The following is a 24,508-nucleotide window of genomic DNA, read 5'->3' as shown; positions in this document are numbered from 1 at the left end:
TTTAAGGAAAGTGGTTAATTTATAATTTATTAGTGTAAAACATGGTTTAGTGTCAGTGACAGCTGTATAATACCGCCCCAATGCAGGACGGACAACAATAGAAACGATGACATCAGGAAAGATAGGAAGGACATTTCCCAACATCACATAAGTCATTTGAGCTTCAAGGTGATTAGTGATTCTGTCCAGCTCTTTGCTCAGGCTGATTCCCTCCAGGACTACACACCCACACAGTACTACATTTCCCATAATGCTCCTTTGATCACCAGCCGCGTGTGGGTGTCCACTTTCCCACCAGCCGACCTCCAGAGTGGACGTAGTACACAGAATGCATCATGGCTGTTGCACAAGCCTGGATGAACACACCTATATATTAGACCTCTGACATGCAGAACAAGTAGTGTACAATCACAACTTAAAGATACTAACGTGGTAGGGGATGAGAGTGGGTAAGGGATGAGTGCTAATGCGGTAGGGGATGACTGAATAGGGGAGGAGTAAGTGATGAGTACTAATGCGATAGGGGATGAGTCAGGGATGACTGAATAGGGGAGGAGTAAGGGATGAGTAAATGAGTACTAATGCAGTAGGGGATGACTGAATAGGGGATGAGTCAGGGATGAGTACTAATGCAGTAGGGGATGACTGGATAGGGGAGGAGTAAGAGATGAGTACTAATGCGGTAGGGGATGACTGAATAGGGGATGAGTACTAATGCGGTGGGGATGAGTAAATGAGTACTAATGCAGTAGGGGATGACTGAATAGGGGATGAGTCAGGGATGAGTACTCACATGGTAAGGTATAATAGTCAGCAGTGTTCCCAGGGGGTATCTGCTGTAGTCCAGTTGTCCTGAGAGAGGCTCCACTCTGCCATGCTCCTGGGTCATAGACAACAACCTGCAGGGGGACGGACAGACACAGGGAGGATAGTGGTCAGACTAGTAGTACTGCAGAAGTATAGGAGTAGTAGCAGTACAGTAGTAATATTGTAGTAGGTCAGGATGTACCTCTATAACAGTAGTAGTAATATCAGTCCTAGTATTACCATAGTAGTACCTGAGGTCATCATGTCCCTCTAACAGTAATATCAGTCCTAGTATTACCATAGTAGTACTGTAGTAGTACCTGAGGTCAGGATGTCCCTCTATAACAGCGTATCCAGTGGGCAGTTTCCCAGCTCCATCGAGACTGAAATGTGATAATGCAGTACTATGACAGTAGTAATAACAGTACTGACAGTAATAACAGTACTGACAGTAGTAATAACAATATGACAGTAGTAACACCAGTACTATGACAGTACTAACACCAGTACTATGGCAGTACTAACAACAGTACTATGGCAGTAGTAATACCAGTACTATGGCAGTAGTAATACCAGTACTATGGCAGTAGTAATACCAGTACTATGGCAGTAGTAATAACAGTACTATGGCAGTAGTAATACCAGTACTATGGCAGTAGTAATACCAGTACTATGGCAGTAGTAATACCAGTACTATGGCAGTAGTAATAACAGTACTATGACAGTAGTAACAACAGTACTATGACAGTAGTAACAACAGTACTATGACAGTAGTAACAACAGTACTATGGCAGTAGTAACACCAGTACTATGGCAGTAGTAACACCAGTACTATGGCAGTAGTAATAACAGTACTATGGCAGTAGTAATAACAGTACTATGACAGTAGTAATAACAGTACTTTGACAGCAGTAAAGTACTATGGCAGTAGTAATAACAGTACTATGGCGGTAGTAATAACAGTACTATGGCAGTAGTAATACCAGTACTATGGCAGTAGTAATACCAGTACTATGACAGTAGTAATACCAGTACTATGACAGTAGTAATACCAGTACTATGGCAGTAGTAATAACAGTACTATGACAGTAGTAATAACAGTACTATGACAGTAGTAACAACAGTACTATGGCAGTAGTAACACCAGTACTATGGCAGTAGTAACACCAGTAGTAACACCAGTACTATGGCAGTAGTAATACCAGTACTATGGCAGTAGTAATACCAGTACTATGGCAGTAGTAATAACAGTACTATGACAGTAGTAATAACAGTACTATGACAGTAGTAACAACAGTACTATGACAGTAGTAACACCAGTACTATGGCAGTAGTAACACCAGTACTATGGCAGTAGTAACACCAGTAGTAACACCAGTACTATGGCAGTAGTAATACCAGTACTATGGCAGTAGTAATACCAGTACTATGGCAGTAGTAATAACAGTACTTTGACAGCAGTAAAGTACTATGGCAGTAGTAATACCAGTACTATGGCAGTAGTAATACCAGTACTATGACAGTAGTAATACCAGTACTATGGCAGTAGTAATACCAGTACTATGGCAGTAGTAATACCAGTACTATGGCAGTAGTAATACCAGTACTATGGCAGTAGTAATACCAGTACTATGGCAGTAGTAATACCAGTACTATGGCAGTAGTAATACCAGTACTATGACAGTAGTAACACCAGTACTATGGCAGTAGTAACACCAGTACTATGGCAGTAGTAACACCAGTACTATGGCAGTAGTAATAACAGTACTTTGACAGCAGTAAAGTACTATGGCAGTAGTAATAACAGTACTATGGCAGTAGTAATAACAGTACAATGCAGTAGTAATAACAGTACTATGGCAGTAGTAATAACAGTACTATGGCAGTAGTAATGCCAGTACTATGACAGTAGTAATACCACTATGACAGTAGTAATACCAGTACTATGACAGTAACAGTACTTTGACAGTAGTAATAACAGTACTATGGCAGTAGTAATAACAGTACTATGGCAGTAACAGTACTATGGCAGTAGTAATAACAGTACTATGGCAGTAACAGTACTATGGCAGTAACAGTACTATGGCAGTAGTAACAACAGTACTATGGCAGTAGTAATACCAGTACTATGGCAGTAGTAATACCAGTACTATGGCAGTAGTAATACCAGTACTATGGCAGTAGTAATACCAGTACTATGGCAGTAGTAATAACAGTACTATGACAGTAGTAACAACAGTACTATGACAGTAGTAACAACAGTACTATGACAGTAGTAACAACAGTACTATGGCAGTAGTAACACCAGTACTATGGCAGTAGTAACACCAGTACTATGGCAGTAGTAATAACAGTACTATGGCAGTAGTAATAACAGTACTATGACAGTAGTAATAACAGTACTTTGACAGCAGTAAAGTACTATGGCAGTAGTAATAACAGTACTATGGCAGTAGTAATAACAGTACTATGGCAGTAGTAATACCAGTACTATGGCAGTAGTAATACCAGTACTATGACAGTAGTAATACCAGTACTATGACAGTAGTAATACCAGTACTATGGCAGTAGTAATAACAGTACTATGACAGTAGTAATAACAGTACTATGACAGTAGTAACACCAGTACTATGGCAGTAGTAACACCAGTACTATGGCAGTAGTAACACCAGTAGTAACACCAGTACTATGGCAGTAGTAATACCAGTACTATGGCAGTAGTAATACCAGTACTATGGCAGTAGTAATAACAGTACTATGACAGTAGTAATAACAGTACTATGACAGTAGTAACAACAGTACTATGACAGTAGTAACACCAGTACTATGGCAGTAGTAACACCAGTACTATGGCAGTAGTAACACCAGTAGTAACACCAGTACTATGGCAGTAGTAATACCAGTACTATGGCAGTAGTAATACCAGTACTATGGCAGTAGTAATAACAGTACTTTGACAGCAGTAAAGTACTATGGCAGTAGTAATACCAGTACTATGGCAGTAGTAATACCAGTACTATGACAGTAGTAATACCAGTACTATGGCAGTAGTAATACCAGTACTATGGCAGTAGTAATACCAGTACTATGGCAGTAGTAATACCAGTACTATGGCAGTAGTAATACCAGTACTATGGCAGTAGTAATACCAGTACTATGGCAGTAGTAATACCAGTACTATGACAGTAGTAACACCAGTACTATGGCAGTAGTAACACCAGTACTATGGCAGTAGTAACACCAGTACTATGGCAGTAGTAATAACAGTACTTTGACAGCAGTAAAGTACTATGGCAGTAGTAATAACAGTACTATGGCAGTAGTAATAACAGTACAATGCAGAAGTAATAACAGTACTATGGCAGTAGTAATAACAGTACTATGGCAGTAGTAATGCCAGTACTATGACAGTAGTAATACCACTATGACAGTAGTAATACCAGTACTATGACAGTAACAGTACTTTGACAGTAGTAATAACAGTACTATGGCAGTAGTAATAACAGTACTATGGCAGTAACAGTACTATGGCAGTAGTAATAACAGTACTATGGCAGTAACAGTACTATGGCAGTAACAGTACTATGGCAGTAGTAACAACAGTACTATGGCAGTAGTAACAACAGTACTATGGCAGTAGTAACAACAGTACTATGGCAGTAGTAATACCAGTACTATGGCAGTAGTAATACCAGTACTATGACAGTAGTAATAACAGTACTATGACAGTAACAGTACTTTGACAGAAGTAATAACAGTACTTTGACAGTAGTAATAACAGTACTATGGCAGTAGTAATAACAGTACTATGGCAGTAGTAATAACAGTACTATGGCAGTAGTAATACCAGTACTATGACAGTAGTAATACCAGTACTATGACAGTAGTAATACCAGTACTATGACAGTAGTAATACCAGTACTGTGACAGTAACAGTACTTTGACAGTAGTAATAACAGTACTATGACAGTAGTAATAAAAGTACTATGACAGTAACAGTACTATGGCAGTAGTAATAACAGTACTATGACAGTAGTAATAACAGTACTGACAGTAACAGTACTTTGACAGAAGTAATACCAGTACTATGACAGTAGTAATACCAGTACTATGACAGTAGTAATACCAGTACTATGACAGTAGTAATACCAGTACTGTGACAGTAACAGTACTTTGACAGTAGTAATAACAGTACTATGACAGTAGTAATAAAAGTAGTATGACAGTAACAGTACTATGGCAGTAGTAATACCAGTACTATGGCAGTAGTAATACCAGTACTATGACAGTAGTAATAAAAGTACTATGACAGTAACAGTACTATGGCAGTAGTAATAACAGTACTATGGCAGTAACAGTACTATGGCAGTAACAGTACTATGGCAGTAGTAATAACAGTACTATGGCAGTAACAGTACTATGGCAGTAGTAATAACAGTACTATGGCAGTAGTAACAACAGTACTATGGCAGTAGTAACAACAGTACTATGGCAGTAGTAACAACAGTACTATGGCAGTAGTAACAACAGTACTATGGCAGTAGTAACAACAGTACTATGGCAGTAGTAACACCAGTACTATGGCAGTAGTAATACCAGTACTATGGCAGTAGTAATAACAGTACTATGACAGTAGTAATAACAGTACTTTGACAGTAGTAATAACAGTACTTTGACAGTAGTAATAACAGTACTATGGCAGTAGTAACACCAGTACTATGGCAGTAGTAATACCAGTACTATGGCAGTAGTAATAACAGTACTATGACAGTAGTAACACCAGTACTATGGCAGTAGTAATACCAGTACTATGGCAGTAGTAATACCAGTGCTATGGCAGTAGTAATACCAGTACTATGACAGTAGTAATAACAGTACTATGACAGTAGTAACAACAGTACTATGACAGTAGTAACACCAGTACTATGGCAGTAGTAACACCAGTACTATGGCAGTAGTAACAGCAGTAGTAACACCAGTACTATGGCAGTAGTAATACCAGTACTATGGCAGTAGTAATACCAGTACTATGGCAGTAGTAATAACAGTACTTTGACAGCAGTAAAGTACTATGGCAGTAGTAATACCAGTACTATGACAGTAGTAATACCAGTACTATGGCAGTAGTAATACCAGTACTATGGCAGTAGTAATACCAGTACTATGGCAGTAGTAATACCAGTACTATGGCAGTAGTAATACCAGTACTATGGCAGTAGTAATACCAGTACTATGGCAGTAGTAATACCAGTACTATGACAGTAGTAACACCAGTACTATGGCAGTAGTAACACCAGTACTATGGCAGTAGTAACACCAGTACTATGGCAGTAGTAATAACAGTACTTTGACAGCAGTAAAGTACTATGGCAGTAGTAATAACAGTACTATGGCAGTAGTAATAACAGTACAATGCAGTAGTAATAACAGTACTATGGCAGTAGTAATAACAGTACTATGGCAGTAGTAATGCCAGTACTATGACAGTAGTAATACCACTATGACAGTAGTAATACCAGTACTATGACAGTAACAGTACTTTGACAGTAGTAATAACAGTACTATGGCAGTAGTAATAACAGTACTATGGCAGTAACAGTACTATGGCAGTAGTAATAACAGTACTATGGCAGTAACAGTACTATGGCAGTAACAGTACTATGGCAGTAGTAACAACAGTACTATGGCAGTAGTAACAACAGTACTATGGCAGTAGTAATACCAGTACTATGGCAGTAGTAATACCAGTACTATGACAGTAGTAATAACAGTACTATGACAGTAACAGTACTTTGACAGAAGTAATAACAGTACTTTGACAGTAGTAATAACAGTACTATGGCAGTAGTAATAACAGTAATGGCAGTAGTAATAACAGTACTATGGCAGTAGTAATAACAGTACTATGACAGTAGTAATACCAGTACTATGACAGTAGTAATACCAGTACTATGACAGTAGTAATACCAGTACTATGACAGTAGTAATACCAGTACTGTGACAGTAACAGTACTTTGACAGTAGTAATAACAGTACTATGACAGTAGTAATAAAAGTACTATGACAGTAACAGTACTATGGCAGTAGTAATAACAGTACTATGACAGTAGTAATAACAGTACTGACAGTAACAGTACTTTGACAGAAGTAATACCAGTACTATGACAGTAGTAATACCAGTACTATGACAGTAGTAATACCAGTACTATGACAGTAGTAATACCAGTACTGTGACAGTAACAGTACTTTGACAGTAGTAATAACAGTACTATGACAGTAGTAATAAAAGTACTATGACAGTAACAGTACTATGGCAGTAGTAATACCAGTACTATGGCAGTAGTAATACCAGTACTATGACAGTAGTAATAAAAGTACTATGACAGTAACAGTACTATGGCAGTAGTAATAACAGTACTATGGCAGTAACAGTACTATGGCAGTAACAGTACTATGGCAGTAGTAATAACAGTACTATGGCAGTAACAGTACTATGGCAGTAGTAATAACAGTACTATGGCAGTAGTAACAACAGTACTATGGCAGTAGTAACAACAGTACTATGGCAGTAGTAACAACAGTACTATGGCAGTAGTAACAACAGTACTATGGCAGTAGTAACAACAGTACTATGGCAGTAGTAACACCAGTACTATGGCAGTAGTAATACCAGTACTATGGCAGTAGTAATAACAGTACTATGACAGTAGTAATAACAGTACTTTGACAGTAGTAATAACAGTACTTTGACAGTAGTAATAACAGTACTATGGCAGTAGTAACACCAGTACTATGGCAGTAGTAATAACAGTACTATGGCAGTAGTAATAACAGTACTATGACAGTAGTAATAACAGTACTTTGACAGCAGTAAAGTACTATGGCAGTAGTAATAACAGTACTATGGCAGTAGTAATACCAGTACTATGGCAGTAGTAATACCAGTACTATGGCAGTAGTAATACCAGTACTATGGCAGTAGTAATACCAGTACTATGACAGTAGTAATAACAACAGTACTATGACAGTAGTAACACCAGTACTATGGCAGTAGTAACACCAGTACTATGGCAGTAGTAACACCAGTAGTAACACCAGTACTATGGCAGTAGTAATACCAGTACTATGGCAGTAGTAATACCAGTACTATGACAGTAGTAATAACAGTACTATGACAGTAGTAACAACAGTACTATGACAGTAGTAACACCAGTACTATGGCAGTAGTAACACCAGTAGTAACACCAGTACTATGGCAGTAGTAACACCAGTACTATGGCAGTAGTAATACCAGTACTATGGCAGTAGTAATACCAGTACTATGGCAGTAGTAATACCAGTACTTTGACAGCAGTAAAGTACTATGGCAGTAGTAATACCAGTACTATGACAGTAGTAATACCAGTACTATGGCAGTAGTAATACCAGTACTATGGCAGTAGTAATACCAGTACTATGGCAGTAGTAATACCAGTACTATGGCAGTAGTAATACCAGTACTATGGCAGTAGTAATAACAGTACTATGACAGTAGTAACACCAGTACTATGGCAGTAGTAACACCAGTACTATGGCAGTAGTAATAACAGTACTATGGCAGTAGTAATGCCAGTACTATGACAGTAGTAATACCACTATGACAGTAGTAATACCAGTACTATGACAGTAACAGTACTTTGACAGTAGTAATAACAGTACTATGGCAGTAGTAATAACAGTACTATGGCAGTAGTAATAACAGTACTATGGCAGTAACAGTACTATGGCAGTAACAGTACTATGGCAGTAACAGTACTATGGCAGTAGTAATAACAGTACTATGGCAGTAACAGTACTATGGCAGTAGTAACAACAGTACTATGGCAGTAGTAATACCAGTACTATGGCAGTAGTAATACCAGTACTATGACAGTAGTAATAACAGTACTATGACAGTAACAGTACTTTGACAGAAGTAATAACAGTACTTTGACAGTAGTAATAACAGTACTATGGCAGTAGTAATAACAGTACTATGGCAGTAGTAATAACAGTACTATGGCAGTAGTAATACCAGTACTATGACAGTAGTAATACCAGTACTATGACAGTAGTAATACCACTATGGCAGTAGTAGTACCAGTACTGTGACAGTAACAGTACTTTGACAGTAGTAATAACAGTACTATGACAGTAGTAATAAAAGTACTATGACAGTAACAGTACTATGGCAGTAGTAATAACAGTACTATGGCAGTAACAGTACTATGGCAGTAACAGTACTATGGCAGTAGTAATAACAGTACTATGGCAGTAACAGTACTATGGCAGTAGTAATAACAGTACTATGGCAGTAACAGTACTATGGCAGTAGTAATAACAGTACTATGGCAGTAGTAACAACAGTACTATGGCAGTAGTAACAACAGTACTATGGCAGTAGTAACAACAGTACTATGGCAGTAGTAACAACAGTACTATGGCAGTAGTAACAACAGTACTAACAACAGTACTATGGCAGTAGTAACACCAGTACTATGGCAGTAGTAATACCAGTACTATGGCAGTAGTAATACCAGTACTATGACAGTAGTAATACCAGTACTATGACAGTAGTAATACCAGTACTATGGCAGTAGTAATAACAGTACTATGACAGTAACAGTACTTTGACAGTAGTAATAACAGTACTTTGACAGTAGTAATAACAGTACTATGGCAGTAGTAATAACAGTACTATGGCAGTAGTAATAACAGTACTATGGCAGTAGTAATAACAGTACTATGGCAGTAGTAATAACAGTACTATGACAGTAGTAATACCACTATAACAGTAGTAATACCAGTACTATGACAGTAACAGTACTTTGACAGTAGTAATAACAGTACTATGGCAGTAGTAATAACAGTAACAGTACTATGGCAGTAACAGTGCTATGGCAGTAGTAATGGCAGTACTATGACAGTAGTAATACCAGTACTATGACAGTAGTAATAACAGTACTATGACAGTAGTAATAAGTACCATGACAGTAGTAACACCAGTACTATGGCAGTAGTAACACCAGTACTATGGCAGTAGTAACACCAGTACTATGGCAGTAGTAATAACAGTACTGACAGTAGTAATAACAGTACTGACAGTAGTAATAACAGTACTATGATAGTAGTAATAACAGTACTATGGCAGTAGTAATAACAGTACTATGGCAGTAGTAAAAACAGCACTATGACAGTAGTAATAACTGAGCTTGTTGAGCTTGTTGTCATAGCAGGCACTCAACACTGTGCGTTACAGGGAAGACATCCTCCTCCCTCATGTGGTACCCTTCCTGCAGGCTCATCCTGACATGACCCTCCAGCATGACAATGCCACCAGCCATACTGGTGATTTCCTGCAAGACAGGAATGTCAGTGTTCTGCCATGGCCAACAAAGAGCCCGGATCCCAATCCCATTGAGCATGTTGATCGGAGGGTGAGGGCTAGGGCCATTCTCCCCAGAAATGTCCGGAAACTTGCAGGTACCTTGGTGGAAGAGTGGGGTAACATCTCACAGCAAGAACGGGCAAATCTGGTGCAGTCCATGAGGAGGAGACACCAGATTCTGACTGTTACTTTTGATTTTGACCCCCCCTTTGTTCAGGGACACATTATTCCAATTCTGTTAGTCACATGTCTGTGGAACTTGTTCAGTTTATGTCTCAGTTGTTGAATCTTGTTATGTTCATACAAATATTTACACATGTTAAGTTTGCTGAAAATAAACGCAGTTGACAGTGAGAGGACGTTTCTATTTTTGCTGAGTTTAATAATAACAGTAGTATGACAGTTTAATAGTAATAACAGTACTATGACAGTAGTATAATAGTAATAACAGTACTATGACAGTAGTTTAATAGTAATAACAGTACTATGACAGTAGTATAATAGTAATAACAGTAGTATAATAACAGTACTATGACAGTAGTATAATAACAGTACTATGACAGTAGTATAATAATAATAACAGTACTATGACAGTAGAATAATAATAATAACAGTACTATGACAGTAGAATAATAATAATAACAGTACTATGACAGTAGAATAATAATAATAACAGTAGTATAATAACAGTACTATGACAGTAGTATAATAATAATAACAGTAGTATAATAACAGTACTATGACAGTAGTATAATAATAATAACAGTAGTATAATAACAGTACTATGATAGTAGTATAATAATAATAACAGTAGTATGACAGTAGAATAATAACAATAACAGTAGTATAATAGTAATAACAGTACTATGACAGTAGTTTAATAGTAATAACAGTACTATGACAGTAGTATAATAGTAATAACAGTAGTATAATAACAGTACTATGACAGTAGTATAATAACAGTAGTATAATAACAGTACTATGACAGTAGTATAATAATAATAACAGTACTATGACAGTAGAATAATAATAATAACAGTACTATGACAGTAGAATAATAATAATAACAGTACTATGACAGTAGAATAATAATAATAACAGTAGTATAATAACAGTACTATGACAGTAGTATAATAATAATAACAGTAGTATAATAACAGTACTATGACAGTAGTATAATAATAATAACAGTAGTATAATAACAGTACTATGATAGTAGTATAATAATAATAACAGTATGACAGTAGAATAATAACAATAACAGTAGTATAATAGTAATAACAGTACTATGACAGTAGTGTAATAACAGTACTATGACAGTAGTATAATAGTAATAACAGTACTATGACAGTAGTATAATAGTAATAACAGTACTATGACAGTAGTATAATAGTAATAACAGTACTATGACAGTAGTATAATAGTAATAACAGTACTATGACAGTAGTATAATAGTAATAACAGTACTATGACAGTAGTATAATAGTAATAACAGTACTATGACAGTAGTATAATAGTAATAACAGTACTATGACAGTAGTATAATAGTAATAACAGTACTATGACAGTAGTATAATAGTAATAACAGTACTATGACAGTAGTATAATAGTAATAACAGTACTATGACAGTAGTATAATAGTAATAACAGTACTATGACAGTAGTATAATAGTAATAACAGTAGTATAATAGTAATAACAGTAGTATAATAGTAATAACAGTAGTATGCCAGTAGTATAATAGCAATAACAGTAGTATGCCAGTAGTATAATAGTAATAACAGTACTATGACAGTAGTATAATAGTAATAAGTAGTATAATAGTAATAACAGTACTATGACAGTAGTATAATAGTAATAACAGTACTATGACAGTAGTATAATAGTAATAACAGTACTATGACAGTAGTATAATAGTAATAACAGTACTATGATAGTAGTATAATAGTAATAACAGTACTATGACAGTAGTATAATAGTAATAACAGTACTATGACAGTAGTATAATAGTAATAACAGTAGTATAATAGTAATAACAGTACTATGACAGTAGTATAATAGTAATAACAGTACTATGACAGTAGTATAACAGTAGTATAATAGTAATAACAGTACTATGACAGTAGTATAATAGTAATAACAGTACTATGACAGTAATAATAGTAATATGACAGTAGTATAATAGTAATAACAGTACTATGACAGTAGTATAACAGTAGTATAATAGTAATAACAGTACTATGACAGTAGTATAATAGTAATAACGACAGTATTTAATACAGCTTCTGTACCTGAGAGCAGACCAGCCACAGTCGAGGAGCAGCTGGTTTCTGTGAGGAGAGTGACCTATAACCCTGCTCAGAACCCTGACAGCCACGTCCTCCAGACCGCACGAACCAATCACAGACTGCTGCACGTCTACAGAAAGCACAGCAGCCAATCAGAAAACAACACTGCTTTCTACTACAATAGATCTGTTGAGGTCACACACACACACACACCACACTGACCGAAGAAGACGTAGTTCCCAGGATGCACCTCGCTGAGCTTGGCCATGTCACTGATTGGCTGGCTGCAGGAGGGGGTGGAGCCTATACTGGATTTACAGCTGATTCCCACAGCCTTCAGTCTGGAGAGAGAGAGAGAGACTTGTGTGTCTTTGTGTATGTGTATGTGTATGTGTGTGTGTGTGTGTTCTTACTTCTCCATGAACTGCAGTACGAGGGTGGTTGTTTCACGGGCAACAGCACGTATTTGCTCCGCCCCTCTGCAGCCATAGGTGTTCCCACAGTGGGCGTACACCCCCATCAGCTCCACCCCCTCTGACTCAGAGATGTCCTGGGCCAATCTCAGTGCCTCTGGCTCCGAGTGCAGAACACCCGCTACAAAACAGAACCCCGGTGTGTTCAGTTCAACGTTTGCTACGTCGCGTTACAGTTTGTACTGAACGACGCGTTTCCCCAAAACGGTGCGCTTCGTTCTTCAACCCCCATTAAAAGGTACATTTGCTCCCCATTGGTGGGTGTGACCTGATCGATGTGTGTACATCTGAAATCACAACACTTACGCAGCACACCATATGGTAACTGTCCTCTGGGCCACTATAATCCAACCATATGGTAACTGTCCTCTGGGCCACTATAATCCAACCATATGGTAACTGTCCTCTGGGCTACTATAATCCAACCATATGGTAACTGTCCTCTGGGCCACTATAATCCAACCATATGGTAACTGTCCTCTGGGCCACTATAATCCAACCATATGGTAACTGTCCTCTGGGCCACTATAATCCAACCATATGGTAACTGTCCTCTGGGCTACTATAATCCAACCATATGGTAACTGTCCTCTGGGCCACTATAATCCAACCATATGGTAACTGTCCTCTGGGCCACTATAATCCAACCATATGGTAACTGTCCTCTGGGCCACTATATCCCACCATATGGTAACTGTCCTCTGGGCCACTATAATCCAACCATATGGTAACTGTCCTCTGGGCCACTATAATCCAACCATATGGTAACTGTCCTCTGGGCCACTATAATCCAACCATATGGTAACTGTCCTCTGGGCCACTATAATCCAACCATATGGTAACTGTCCTCTGGGCCACTATAATCCAACCATATGGTAACTGTCCTCTGGGCTACTATAATCCAACCATATGGTAACTGTCCTCTGGGCTACTATAATCCAACCATATGGTGACTGTCCTCTGGGCCACTATAATCCCACCATATGGTAACTGTCCTCTGGGCCACTACAGTGCCTTGCGAAAGTATTTGGCCCCCTTGAACTTTGCGACCTTTTGCCACATTTCAGGCTTCAAACATAAAGATATAAAACTGTATTTTTTTGTGAAGAATCAACAACAAGTGGGACACAATCATGAAGTGGAACGACATTTATTGGATATTTCAAACTTTTTTAACAAATCAAAAACTGAAAAATTGGGCGTGCAAAATTATTCTGACACGGTCACCAGGTGTACGGCGTTTCCTCCAACACATTGGTGTTGGCTGGCCTCCGGGTTAAGCGGGCATTGTGTCAAGATGCAGTGTGGCTTGGTTGGGTTAAGGAGGACGCACAGCTCTCGACCTTCGCCTCTCCTGAGTTCGTACAGGAGTTGCAGAGATGAGACAAGACTACGACAAAATTGGATACCATGAAATTGCAGAGAAAACAGGTATAAAATATATATATTTAAATAATAATAAAAATAACAAAAGTAAAAACTGTCCTCTGGGCTACCATAATCACAAAGTTGTTGAACTGGTGGTTCAGTAAGGTACCGTTTTGTTGTACTGAACACAAGCCAGAGCCACGTTCAGTGGCCAAAAGTTGTTGAACGTTGCGTATAGAAATTCCATGAATGGAGCTGATTGCTTATTCACCATGTCAGAGAGGCATATTTGTTCTACGTAGCGTATTCCTATCTGAACGTTTCAAAACGCTGCATCCTAATGAACACGCCCCTGGGTCAAGTACATGAGTCAAATTCTCCCAGTACTTTGAGGTGCAGTTGATTTCAAACCAATGGAATAGTAAACCCCAAGCCAAGTGCACCTCAAATACTTTCAAGTATCTGACTTTCAAAATCAAATCAAACTTTATTTATATAGTATATTTCAAACAATAACATATTTGACATACATTTGAAGGAACAGAACAGCGAAGCATTCTAGAACACCATAATAGCATTCTAGAACGCCCTCTCACCTCTTCCGTTGTCACAGTCCAGTTTGAGCCAGATGTGCCACACCCGCCCGTCTGTCAGTGGTCTCTTCCTCAGCTGCTCCAGAGCATCTCTGTGGTCCAACAACACCTGGAACAGAGACAGACGCTCTGCCAGCACCGCACAGCGCTCAACCTTACACACCACACACAGACACACACACATCTCATTTTATTTGTCATACACATGTTTAGCAGATGTTATTGTGGGTGCAACGGAATGCTTGTGTTTCTAGCTCGAACATGCATGCTCACACACACACAGACACGCACCACATGCTCACACACACACACACACAGACACGCAAGCGCAAACAGTTTAAGGGTCTGGTGTAGGATACATAGTCGAAGGGTACAGAGTAGGCAAGTGGCATCTAGCTGTACAGTTAGTGAGGTAGTGGCATCTAGCTGTACAGTTAGTGAGGTAGAGGCATCTAGCTGTACAGTTAGTTAGTGAGGTAGAGGCATCTAGCTGTACAGTTAGTGAGGTAGAGGCATCTAGCTGTACAGTTAGTGAGGTAGAGGCATCTAGCTGTACAGTTAGTGAGGTAGTGGCATCTAGCTGTACAGTTAGTGAGGTAGAGGCATCTAGCTGTACAGTTAGTTAGTGAGGTAGAGGGATCTAGCTGTACAGTTAGTGAGGTAGAGGCATCTAGCTGTACAGTTAGTGAGGTAGAGGCATCTAGCTGTACAGTTAGTTAGTGAGGTAGAGGCATCTAGCTGTACAGTTAGTGAGGTAGAGGGATCTAGCTGTACAGTTAGTGAGGTAGAGGCATCTAGCTGTACAGTTAATGAGGTAGAGGCATCTAGCGGTACAGTTAGTGAGGTAGAGGCATCTAGCGGTACAGTTAGTTAGTGAGGTAGAGGCATCTAGCTGTACAGTTAGTGAGGTAGAGGCATCTAGCTGTACAGTTAGTGAGGTAGTGGCATCTAGCTGTACAGTTAGTGTGCAGGCAGTGAGGTAGAGGCATCTAGCTGTACAGTTAGTGTGCAGGCAGTGAGGTAGAGGCATCTAGCTGTACAGTTAGTGAGGTAGTGGCATCTAGCTGTACAGTTAGTGAGGTAGTGGCATCTAGCTGTACAGTTAGTGAGGTAGAGGCATCTAGCTGTACAGTTAGTGAGGTAGAGGGATCTAGCTGTACAGTTAGTGAGGTAGAGGGATCTAGCTGTACAGTTAGTGAGGTAGAGGCATCTAGCTGTACAGTTAGTTAGTGAGGTAGAGGCATCTAGCTGTACAGTTAGTGTGCAGGCAGTGAGGTAGAGGCATCTAGCTGTACAGTTAGTGTGCAGGCAGTGAGGTAGCGGCATCTAGCTGTACAGTTAGTGTGCAGGCAGTGAGGTAGCGGCATCTAGCTGTACAGTTAGTGTGCAGGCAGTGAGGTAGAGGCATCTAGCTGTACAGTTAGTGTGCAGGCAGTGAGGTAGAGGCATCTAGCTGTACAGTTAGTGAGGTAGAGGCATCTAGCTGTACAGTTAGTTAGTGAGGTAGAGGCATCTAGCTGTACAGTTAGTGAGGTAGAGGGATCTAGCTGTACAGTTAGTGAGGTAGAGGCATCTAGCTGTACAGTTAGTGAGGTAGAGGCATCTAGCGGTACAGTTAGTGAGGTAGAGGCATCTAGCGGTACAGTTAGTTAGTGAGGTAGAGGCATCTAGCTGTACAGTTAGTGAGGTAGAGGCATCTAGCTGTACAGTTAGTGAGGTAGTGGCATCTAGCTGTACAGTTAGTGTGCAGGCAGTGAGGTAGAGGCATCTAGCTGTACAGTTAGTGTGCAGGCAGTGAGGTAGAGGCATCTAGCTGTACAGTTAGTGAGGTAGTGGCATCTAGCTGTACAGTTAGTGAGGTAGTGGCATCTAGCTGTACAGTTAGTGAGGTAGAGGCATCTAGCTGTACAGTTAGTGAGGTAGAGGCATCTAGCTGTACAGTTAGTTAGTGAGGTAGAGGCATCTAGCTGTACAGTTAGTGTGCAGGCAGTGAGGTAGAGGCATCTAGCTGTACAGTTAGTGTGCAGGCAGTGAGGTAGCGGCATCTAGCTGTACAGTTAGTGTGCAGGCAGTGAGGTAGCGGCATCTAGCTGTACAGTTAGTGTGCAGGCAGTGAGGTAGAGGCATCTAGCTGTACAGTTAGTGTGCAGTTAGTGAGGTAGCGGCATCTAGCTGTACAGTTAGTTAGTGAGGTAGAGGCATCTAGCTGTACAGTTAGTGAGGTAGTGGCATCTAGCTGTACAGTTAGTGTACAGTTAGTGAGGTAGCGGCATCTAGCTGTACAGTTAGTTAGTGAGGTAGAGGCATCTAGCTGTACAGTTAGTGAGGTAGAGGGATCTAGCTGTACAGTTAGTGAGGTAGAGGCATCTAGCTGTACAGTTAGTGAGGTAGAGGCATCTAGCTGTACAGTTAGTGTGCAGGCAGTGAGGTAGAGGCATCTAGCTGTACAGTTAGTGTGCAGGCAGTGAGGTAGTGGCATCTAGGGTTTAGTGTGGAGGGGTTAGGGTGTAGTGTGGAGGGGTTAGGGTGTATTGTGGAGGGGTTAGGGTGTATTGTGGAGGGGTTAGGGTGTAGTGTGGAGGGGTTAGGGTGTAGTGTGGAGGGGTTAGGGTGTAGTGTGGAGGGGTTAGGGTTTAGGGTGTAGTGTGGAGGGGTTAGGGTTTAGGGTGTAGTGTGGAGGGGTTAGGGTGTGTACCTTGTCAAAGGGCACAGAGTAGGCATACAGGATGTCGTCATATCCGTGGTCGGCATAGAAACCGGCTTCTGCCAGTGTTGACACGACGATACAACTCCTAGACCCACCTGTCATTATATCACCACACTCACAACACACACACACACACAGTTCAGGTCTCTTATTGGGTTTGTATGTGTGTTTGTGTAAATGTGTGTGTGTGTGTGTGTGTGTGTCTTACAGGGTCTTGTGTGTCTTCATGTGGGGTCGAAGTGTGACTCCCAGCTTGGTCCAGTGTTCTCTCATTTTCTCAGCATTCCTCTTCACTACATCAACATCCACAACCATTACAGGAGTAGACAGGGTGGTTATATGGTCCCCCTCCATCACACTACACACACACACACACACACACACACACACGTCAAATCTATCTCTAACCTGTCGATGGGGCAGAGTGTCAAAGATATAACCTGTAGCCTAAACTGAACCTGCAACTTAAAAAATACAGACAACATTTTGACAACCTGAACGACACTGGAAACGAACAGATACAATGATAAAAGACGACCTAACTAAGTTACTGGGCCCCTTTACTCTTGGAGGACTTATTCACATATTACTGCATAATAACACGCTGTTGCCCAGGCAGCCGCTAGATCTGCTAGATCTGCCGCTAGATCTGCTAGATCTGCCGCTAGATCTGCCCCTAGATCTGCCGCTAGATCTGCCCCTAGATCTGCCCCTAGATCTGCCGCTAGATCTGCCCCTAGATCTGCCGCTAGATCTGCCCCTAGATCTGCCGCTAGATCTGCCAGATTTGCCGCTAGATCTGCCAGATCTGCCGCTAGATCTGCGCTGTCGCAGGGCTGCCAACTGTTGAAGAAAGCTTGGAGTGAGATTTGCCATTTGGATTTCATTGCCCCCCTGGCGCACCCCCTAGACGGGGAACTGGGGGTGCTCCATCAGGAACATTTTACTCTTTTACAGATCATTTCCTGCATTCTACGTGTCTTGACATGGCTTAGGCCTGTGACTAGGGTGGACAATAAAACCCACAGGTCAGGTGATTTAGGTTCAGGTTTAGGTTCAGGTTTAAACATTACATGGACACTCACCATTTGATGACTGAGAGTTTTTTTTTGGGGGGGGGGGCATTTAAAGTATGCTAATATTTTGTAAATATATTTTTTAGTTGGTTGTCACTTTGCTCAGACAGTGGGAAGGTTGTAAGCAGGATCCCTGTTCTCTAGAAACAGTGGAAGGTTGTAAGCAGGATCCCTGTTCTCTAGAAACAGTGGAAGGTTGGACGCAGGATCCCTGTTCTCTAGAAACAGTGGGAAGGTTGGAAGCAGGATCCCTGTTCTCTAGAAACTGTGGGAAGGTTGGAAGCAGGGATCCCTGTTCTCTAGAAACAGTGGAAAGATTGGAAGCAGGATCCCTGTTCTCTAGAAACAGTGGCAAGGTTGGAAACAGTGGATCCCTGTTCTCTAGAAACAGTGGCAAGGTTGGAAACAGTGGATCCCTGTTCTCTAGAAACAGTGGAAGGTTGGACGCAGGATCCCTGTTCTCTAGAAACTGTGGGAAGATTGGAAGCAGGATCCCTGTTCTCTAGAAACAGTGGAAGGTTGGACGCAGGATCCCTGTTCTCTACAAACAGTGGGAAGGTTGGAAGCAGGATCCCTGTTCTCTAGAAACAGTGGATCCCTGTTCTCTAGAAACAGTGGGAAGGTTGGAAGCAGGATCCCTGTTCTCTAGAAACAGTGGGAAGGTTGGAAGCAGGATCCCTGTTCTCTAGAAACAGTGGGAAGGTTGGAAGCAGGATCCCTGTTCTCTAGAAACAGTGGGAAGGTTGGAAGCAGGATCCCTGTTCTCTAGAAACAGTTGGAAGCAGGATCCCTGTTCTCTAGAAACAGTGGGAAGGTTGGAAGCAGGATCCCTGTTCTCTAGAAACAGTGGGAAGGTTGGAAGCAGGATCCCTGTTCTCTAGAAACAGTGGAAAGGTTGGAAGCAGGGATCCCTGTTCTCTAGAAACAGTGGGAAGGTTGGAAGCAGGATCCCTGTTCTCTAGAAACAGTGGAAAGGTTGGAAGCAGGATCCCTGTTCTCTAGAAACAGTGGAAAGGTTGGAAGCAGGGATCCCTGTTCTCTAGAAACAGTGGGAAGGTTGGAAGCAGGATCCCTGTTCTCTAGAAACAGTGGAAAGGTTGGAAGCAGGATCCCTGTTCTCTAGAAACAGTGGAAAGGTTGGAAGCAGGGATCCCTGTTCTCTAGAAACAGTGGGAAGGTTGGAAGCAGGGATCCCTGTTCTCTAGAAACAGTGGAAAGGTTGGAAGCAGGGATCCCTGTTCTCTAGAAACAGTGGGAAGGTTGGAAGCAGGATCCCTGTTCTCTAGAAACAGTGGAAAGGTTGGAAGCAGGGATCCCTGTTCTCTAGAACAGTGGGAAGGTTGGAAGCAGGGATCCCTGTTCTCTAGAAACAGTGGGAAGGTTGGAAGCAGGATCCCTGTTCTCTAGAAACAGTGGGAAGGTTGGAAGCAGGGATCCCTGTTCTCTAGAAACAGTGGGAAGGTTGGAAGCAGGGATCCCTGTTCTCTAGAAACAGTGGGAAGATTGGAAGCAGGGATCCCTGTTCTCTAGAAACAGTGGGAAGGTTGGAAGCAGGATCCCTGTTCTCTAGAAACAGTGGGAAGGTTGGAAGCAGGGATCCCTGTTCTCTAGAAACAGTGGGAAGGTTGGAAGCAGGGATCCCTGTTCTCTAGAAACAGTGGGAAGGTTGGAAGCAGGGATCCCTGTTCTCTAGAAACAGTGGGAAGGTTGGAAGCAGGATCCCTGTTCTCTAGAAACAGTGGAAAGTTTGGAAGCAGGATCTCTGTTCTCTAGAAACAGTGGGAAGCAGGGATCCCTGTTCTCTAGAAACAGTGGGAAGGTTGGAAGCAGGATCCCTGTTCTCTAGAATCAGTGGAAAGGTTGGAAGCAGGGATCCCTGTTCTCTAGAAACAGTGGAAAGGTTGGAAGCAGGGATCCCTGTTCTCTAGAAACAGTGGGAAGGTTGGAAGCAGGGATCCCTGTTCTCTAGAAACAGTTGGAAGCAGGATCCCTGTTCTCTAGAAACAGTGGGAAGCAGGGATCCCTGTTCTCTAGAAACAGTGGGAAGGTTGGAAGCAGGGATCCCTGTTCTCTAGAAACAGTTGGAAGGTTGGAAGCAGGATCCCTGTTCTCTAGAAACAGTGGGAAGGTTGGAAGCAGGATCCCTGTTCTCTAGAAACAGTTGGAAGCAGGGATCCCTGTTCTCTAGAAACAGTGGGAAGGTTGGAAGCAGGATCCCTGTTCTCTAGAAACAGTTGGAAGCAGGATCCCTGTTCTCTAGAAACAGTGGAAGCAGGGATCCCTGTTCTCTAGAAACAGTTGGAAGCAGGGATCCCTGTTCTCTAGAAACAGTGGATCTCTGTTCTCTAGAAACAGTGGGAAGGTTGGAAGCAGGATCCCTGTTCTCTAGAAACAGTGGGAAACAGGATCCCTGTTCTCTAGAAACAGTGGGAAGGTTGGAAGCAGGGATCCCTGTTCTCTAGAAACAGTTGGAAGCAGGGATCCCTGTTCTCTAGAAACAGTTGGAAGCAGGGATCCCTGTTCTCTAGAAACAGTGGGAAGCAGGGATCCCTGTTCTCTAGAAACAGTGGGAAGCAGGGATCCCTGTTCTCTAGAAACAGTGGGAAGCAGGATCCCTGTTCTCTAGAAACAGTGGGAAGCAGGGCTCCCTGTTCTCTAGAAACAGTGGGAAGCAGGGCTCCCTGTTCTCAGGTGGAAAGTTGTATGTGATACGCGGCAGGAATTGTCACCAATACACTAAGGATCTGCACAGGAAATGGTCATATTGATGGCAGTGGGTAAACAAATCATAGATTGATTGCAGTGTCCTTGTCCATAGACTTATTTCAAGATAAGGTCACAAAGATTTTATATTTGGGTTTAACTCTCTCTTTAAAAATAGGGCTAATTTCTCTAAATCACCCAACCTTCAAGAAAAAGCTATTGAATATCAATATTCAGGTGGTTTATATCTACTAGTTGGAGATCCTCGTACTCTACACAGTCTAATCTTGAGGGGCGTTTCTTTAAAACATGCACCCAATCCCCTTGATCCCTTACATAACTAGACCAATCATATGCTTCAAAGTGCCACGGTTCACGGTTAAGTTAATTGACCTTTATTTAACTAGGCATGTCAGTTAAGAACACGTTCGTATTTACAATGACGGTGCTGTGGCAAGACTGGACAATGATAGAGGTTCCGCTCGTGATGTTAAATTGCAGGCGTAGATGCTCCGATTTCAAAACGACTTGGAGCACAGTTCAAAATGAACGCGTTGACTATACAATCTACTAAGTAGAAAGAACGTGAAAAGAGGGTAAAATGCGGACAATGTGTTTTATTACTTTGTAAACATACTCACAAAAGTGATGTATCAGTCTCTTGTCCAGCGCGGCTGAGATGAATTGCACAGATACAAACCTTTATTCCAGATGTAAACTAACTAACTCGAACTAGTCAGCACCTAATCAGCTGTGGTCAAGGTCCATCCTATGGTGTCCCTGCGTGACCAAACATAGCTGAGGGAGAGCGCGTCCTCTTTGACACATCCGCTCATTCTGACGATGGTGCAATCTGTAGTTCGTTTTTCAGCCAAACGGCAGCCCCGCGACTTTTTCCTTCACATTCATGTCTCTATAACAGAGCCTTGGTCAGGTTGTCTTACTGCCTACAAGGTTCTATATTTTTTACCAAGTTATTACTGTGTTATGTGTTCGGTTATTAATGGGTTGTGTTGTACTTACCAGTGTTCGCGGGGTCCCGACATGCCAATCAACCTGCTATCTGCCAATCACGGGGATGCCTGGAATGTTCTGATGCCGGGCTTCCTGGTGGTTGGTGGAGAGGCGTGGAGGGGGGTTGGGCAGGGAGCATTGGAGGTTAAGACCAGGTTTAGCCATTGTTCTTTCTCTTACGTCTGGCCTTCACAAGAGAAGCTCACGTTTTTTTAATAGGGTATCCTTCATTTATTTGGCCTGGGCTATGGCCACAGTAGCCTGTGTAAAGTTGGGTTAATAAACCGTCAATTCGTAAACTCAAGCCTCAGTCTGGACAATTGTTCCTGTATGATCTAGTCAGGTCATTACAGTATTTATCGTGTAAGAGGTGTTTTAAAGGGGAATGGAAACACTAAAGTTAAGCAAATAGATGTATTCAATCCACTACTACTAAACATGTGCATTTAACATAGAAACATCTCTATTTTTAGGATATTGATATTGAATCAAGTTTATTAGCTCTACGGGTAGCGCCGTCTTGAATTGCCAGAGTAAAGATTGACGCCAATGTTCCATTGGCAGGCTTGAGTAAATTGTGTGTTTTGGTGCTTGTATGACCAGACCAAAAGAAGACCTAGGCCTATTATGTTTCAGACCCACGAAGATGACAAAGTTTTATATCCCTTATACAAAGTTCTGCAGACAGTAACCAAGACGCTGTCTTTTTAAAAATGTATTTTTATTTATCCATTATTTTACCAGGTAAATTGACTGAGAACACGTTCTCATTTACAGCAACGACCTGGGGAATAGTTACAGGGGAGAGGGGGGGGATGAATGAGACAGTTGTAAACTGGGGATTATTAGGTGACCGTGATGGTTTGAGGGCCAGATTGGGAAAAGTCTTAAATATACTGTCTTAAAGATGCTGTCTTAAAGATGCTGTCTTAAAGATATTATCTTAAAGATGCTGTCTTAAAGATGCTGTTTTAAAGGCGCTGTCTTAAAGGTATTGTCTTAAAGATGCTGTCTTAAAGATGCTGTCTTAAAGGTATTGTCTTAAAGATGCTGTCTTAAAGGTATTGTCTTAAAGGTGCTGTCTTAAAGGTATTGTCTTAAGGCTGCAGGGGCACTATTGAGTAGCTTGGATGAAAGGTGCCCAGAATAAACAGCCTGCTCCTCAGTCTCAGTTGCTAATATATGCATATTATTATTAATATTGGATAGAAAACACTGATGTTTCTGAAACTGTTTGAATGATATCTGTGAGTATAAAATAACTCATATGGCAGGCAAGAACCTGAGAAGAAATCCAAACAGGAAGTGAGAAATCTGAGGTTGGTATATTTTCAAACCATTCCCTATTGAAATCCCATTGCGATATGAATGAAGATTCACTTCCTAGCGCTTCCACTAGATGTCAACCATCTATAGATATTTGAATGAGGCTTCTACTGTGTTGTGGGACTGAATGAGAGGGGAATGAATCAGACTACTGGCAGAGAGCCAGTTCCAGGTCACACGCATGATATCTTCCTGCGTTCTGTTCCTCCTCAAAGGTATTCTCCGGTTGGGAACTTTCTTGAAGATTTATGATAAAAACATCCTAATGATTGATTCTGTACTTAGTTTGAAATGTTTCTTCGACCTGTAATATAACTTTTTGAAGTTTTGTCTGAAAAAATGGTCGACCAGCACCAGCGTTTGGATAGGTGTACCAAACGCGCTAACAAAAGGAGCTAATTGGACATAAATAACGGACATTATCAAACAAATCAAGCATTTATTGTGGACCTGGGATTCCTGGGAGTGCATTCTGATGAAGATCATCAAAAGTAAGGGAATATTTAGCATGTAATTTATGGTTTATGTTGACTCCAACAGGGCAGCTAATTTGACTATTGTTCTGAGCGCCATCTCAGAGTATTGCATGGTTTGCTTTTTCCGTAAAGGTTATTTGAAATCTGACCCAGTGGTTGCATTAAGGAGAGGTATATCTATAATTCCATGTGTATAGGGGGAGGGGGGTGTCAAGGCCAAGTGTTTCCATTCCCCTTCAAACAGCAGGTTGTGGCTAACTTCCAGACACTCC

The 24,508-nt window shown here is 41.0% G+C and overlaps 1 protein-coding gene and 1 long non-coding RNA gene across 2 annotated transcripts; one reads left to right on the top strand and one right to left on the bottom strand.

Annotated features, from left to right (window-relative positions):
* Nucleotides 1-22,384, bottom strand: zgc:162816 (uncharacterized protein LOC571260 homolog). Its single transcript, XM_024405820.2, has 10 exons — nucleotides 22,062-22,384; nucleotides 17,850-17,999; nucleotides 17,630-17,759; nucleotides 14,938-15,088; nucleotides 12,914-13,094; nucleotides 12,723-12,841; nucleotides 12,504-12,630; nucleotides 1,128-1,190; nucleotides 794-899; nucleotides 1-352 (listed from the first exon to the last, which is right to left on the bottom strand). Exons 2-10 carry the CDS (start codon nucleotides 17,993-17,995, stop codon nucleotides 263-265), a joined length of 1,113 nt encoding a protein of 370 aa, XP_024261588.1. The 5' UTR covers nucleotides 17,996-17,999; nucleotides 22,062-22,384; the 3' UTR covers nucleotides 1-262.
* LOC121847545 lies at nucleotides 17,999-22,738 on the top strand. Its single transcript, XR_006084424.1, has 2 exons — nucleotides 17,999-19,459; nucleotides 19,532-22,738. It is a non-coding gene; the product is annotated as an uncharacterized LOC121847545 (long non-coding RNA).
* The last annotated feature ends 1,770 nt before the right edge of the window (nucleotides 22,739-24,508 follow it).

Source organism: Oncorhynchus tshawytscha, linkage group LG10 (assembly GCF_018296145.1).
Source record: "Oncorhynchus tshawytscha isolate Ot180627B linkage group LG10, Otsh_v2.0, whole genome shotgun sequence".
In the NCBI taxonomy this organism is placed as follows: domain Eukaryota; kingdom Metazoa; phylum Chordata; class Actinopteri; order Salmoniformes; family Salmonidae; genus Oncorhynchus; species Oncorhynchus tshawytscha.
Note: the sequence above shows the minus strand (reverse complement) of the source record. Positions and strands in the feature narration are given on the sequence as shown.

Bases quoted from the DNA above. Each gene is read 5' to 3' on its own strand.
- zgc:162816 (XM_024405820.2), bottom strand. From the start codon at position 17,995: ATGGAGGGGGACCATATAACCACCCTGTCTACTCCTGTAATGGTTGTG. The intron at 1,191-12,503 runs GTACAGAAGCTG...ATCACATTTCAG, and splicing joins TGTGGCTGGTCTGCTCTCAG to TCTCGATGGAGCTGGGAAAC. The intron at 353-793 runs GTGAGTACTCAT...GTGTTCATCCAG, and splicing joins TGACTATTATACCTTACCAT to GCTTGTGCAACAGCCATGAT.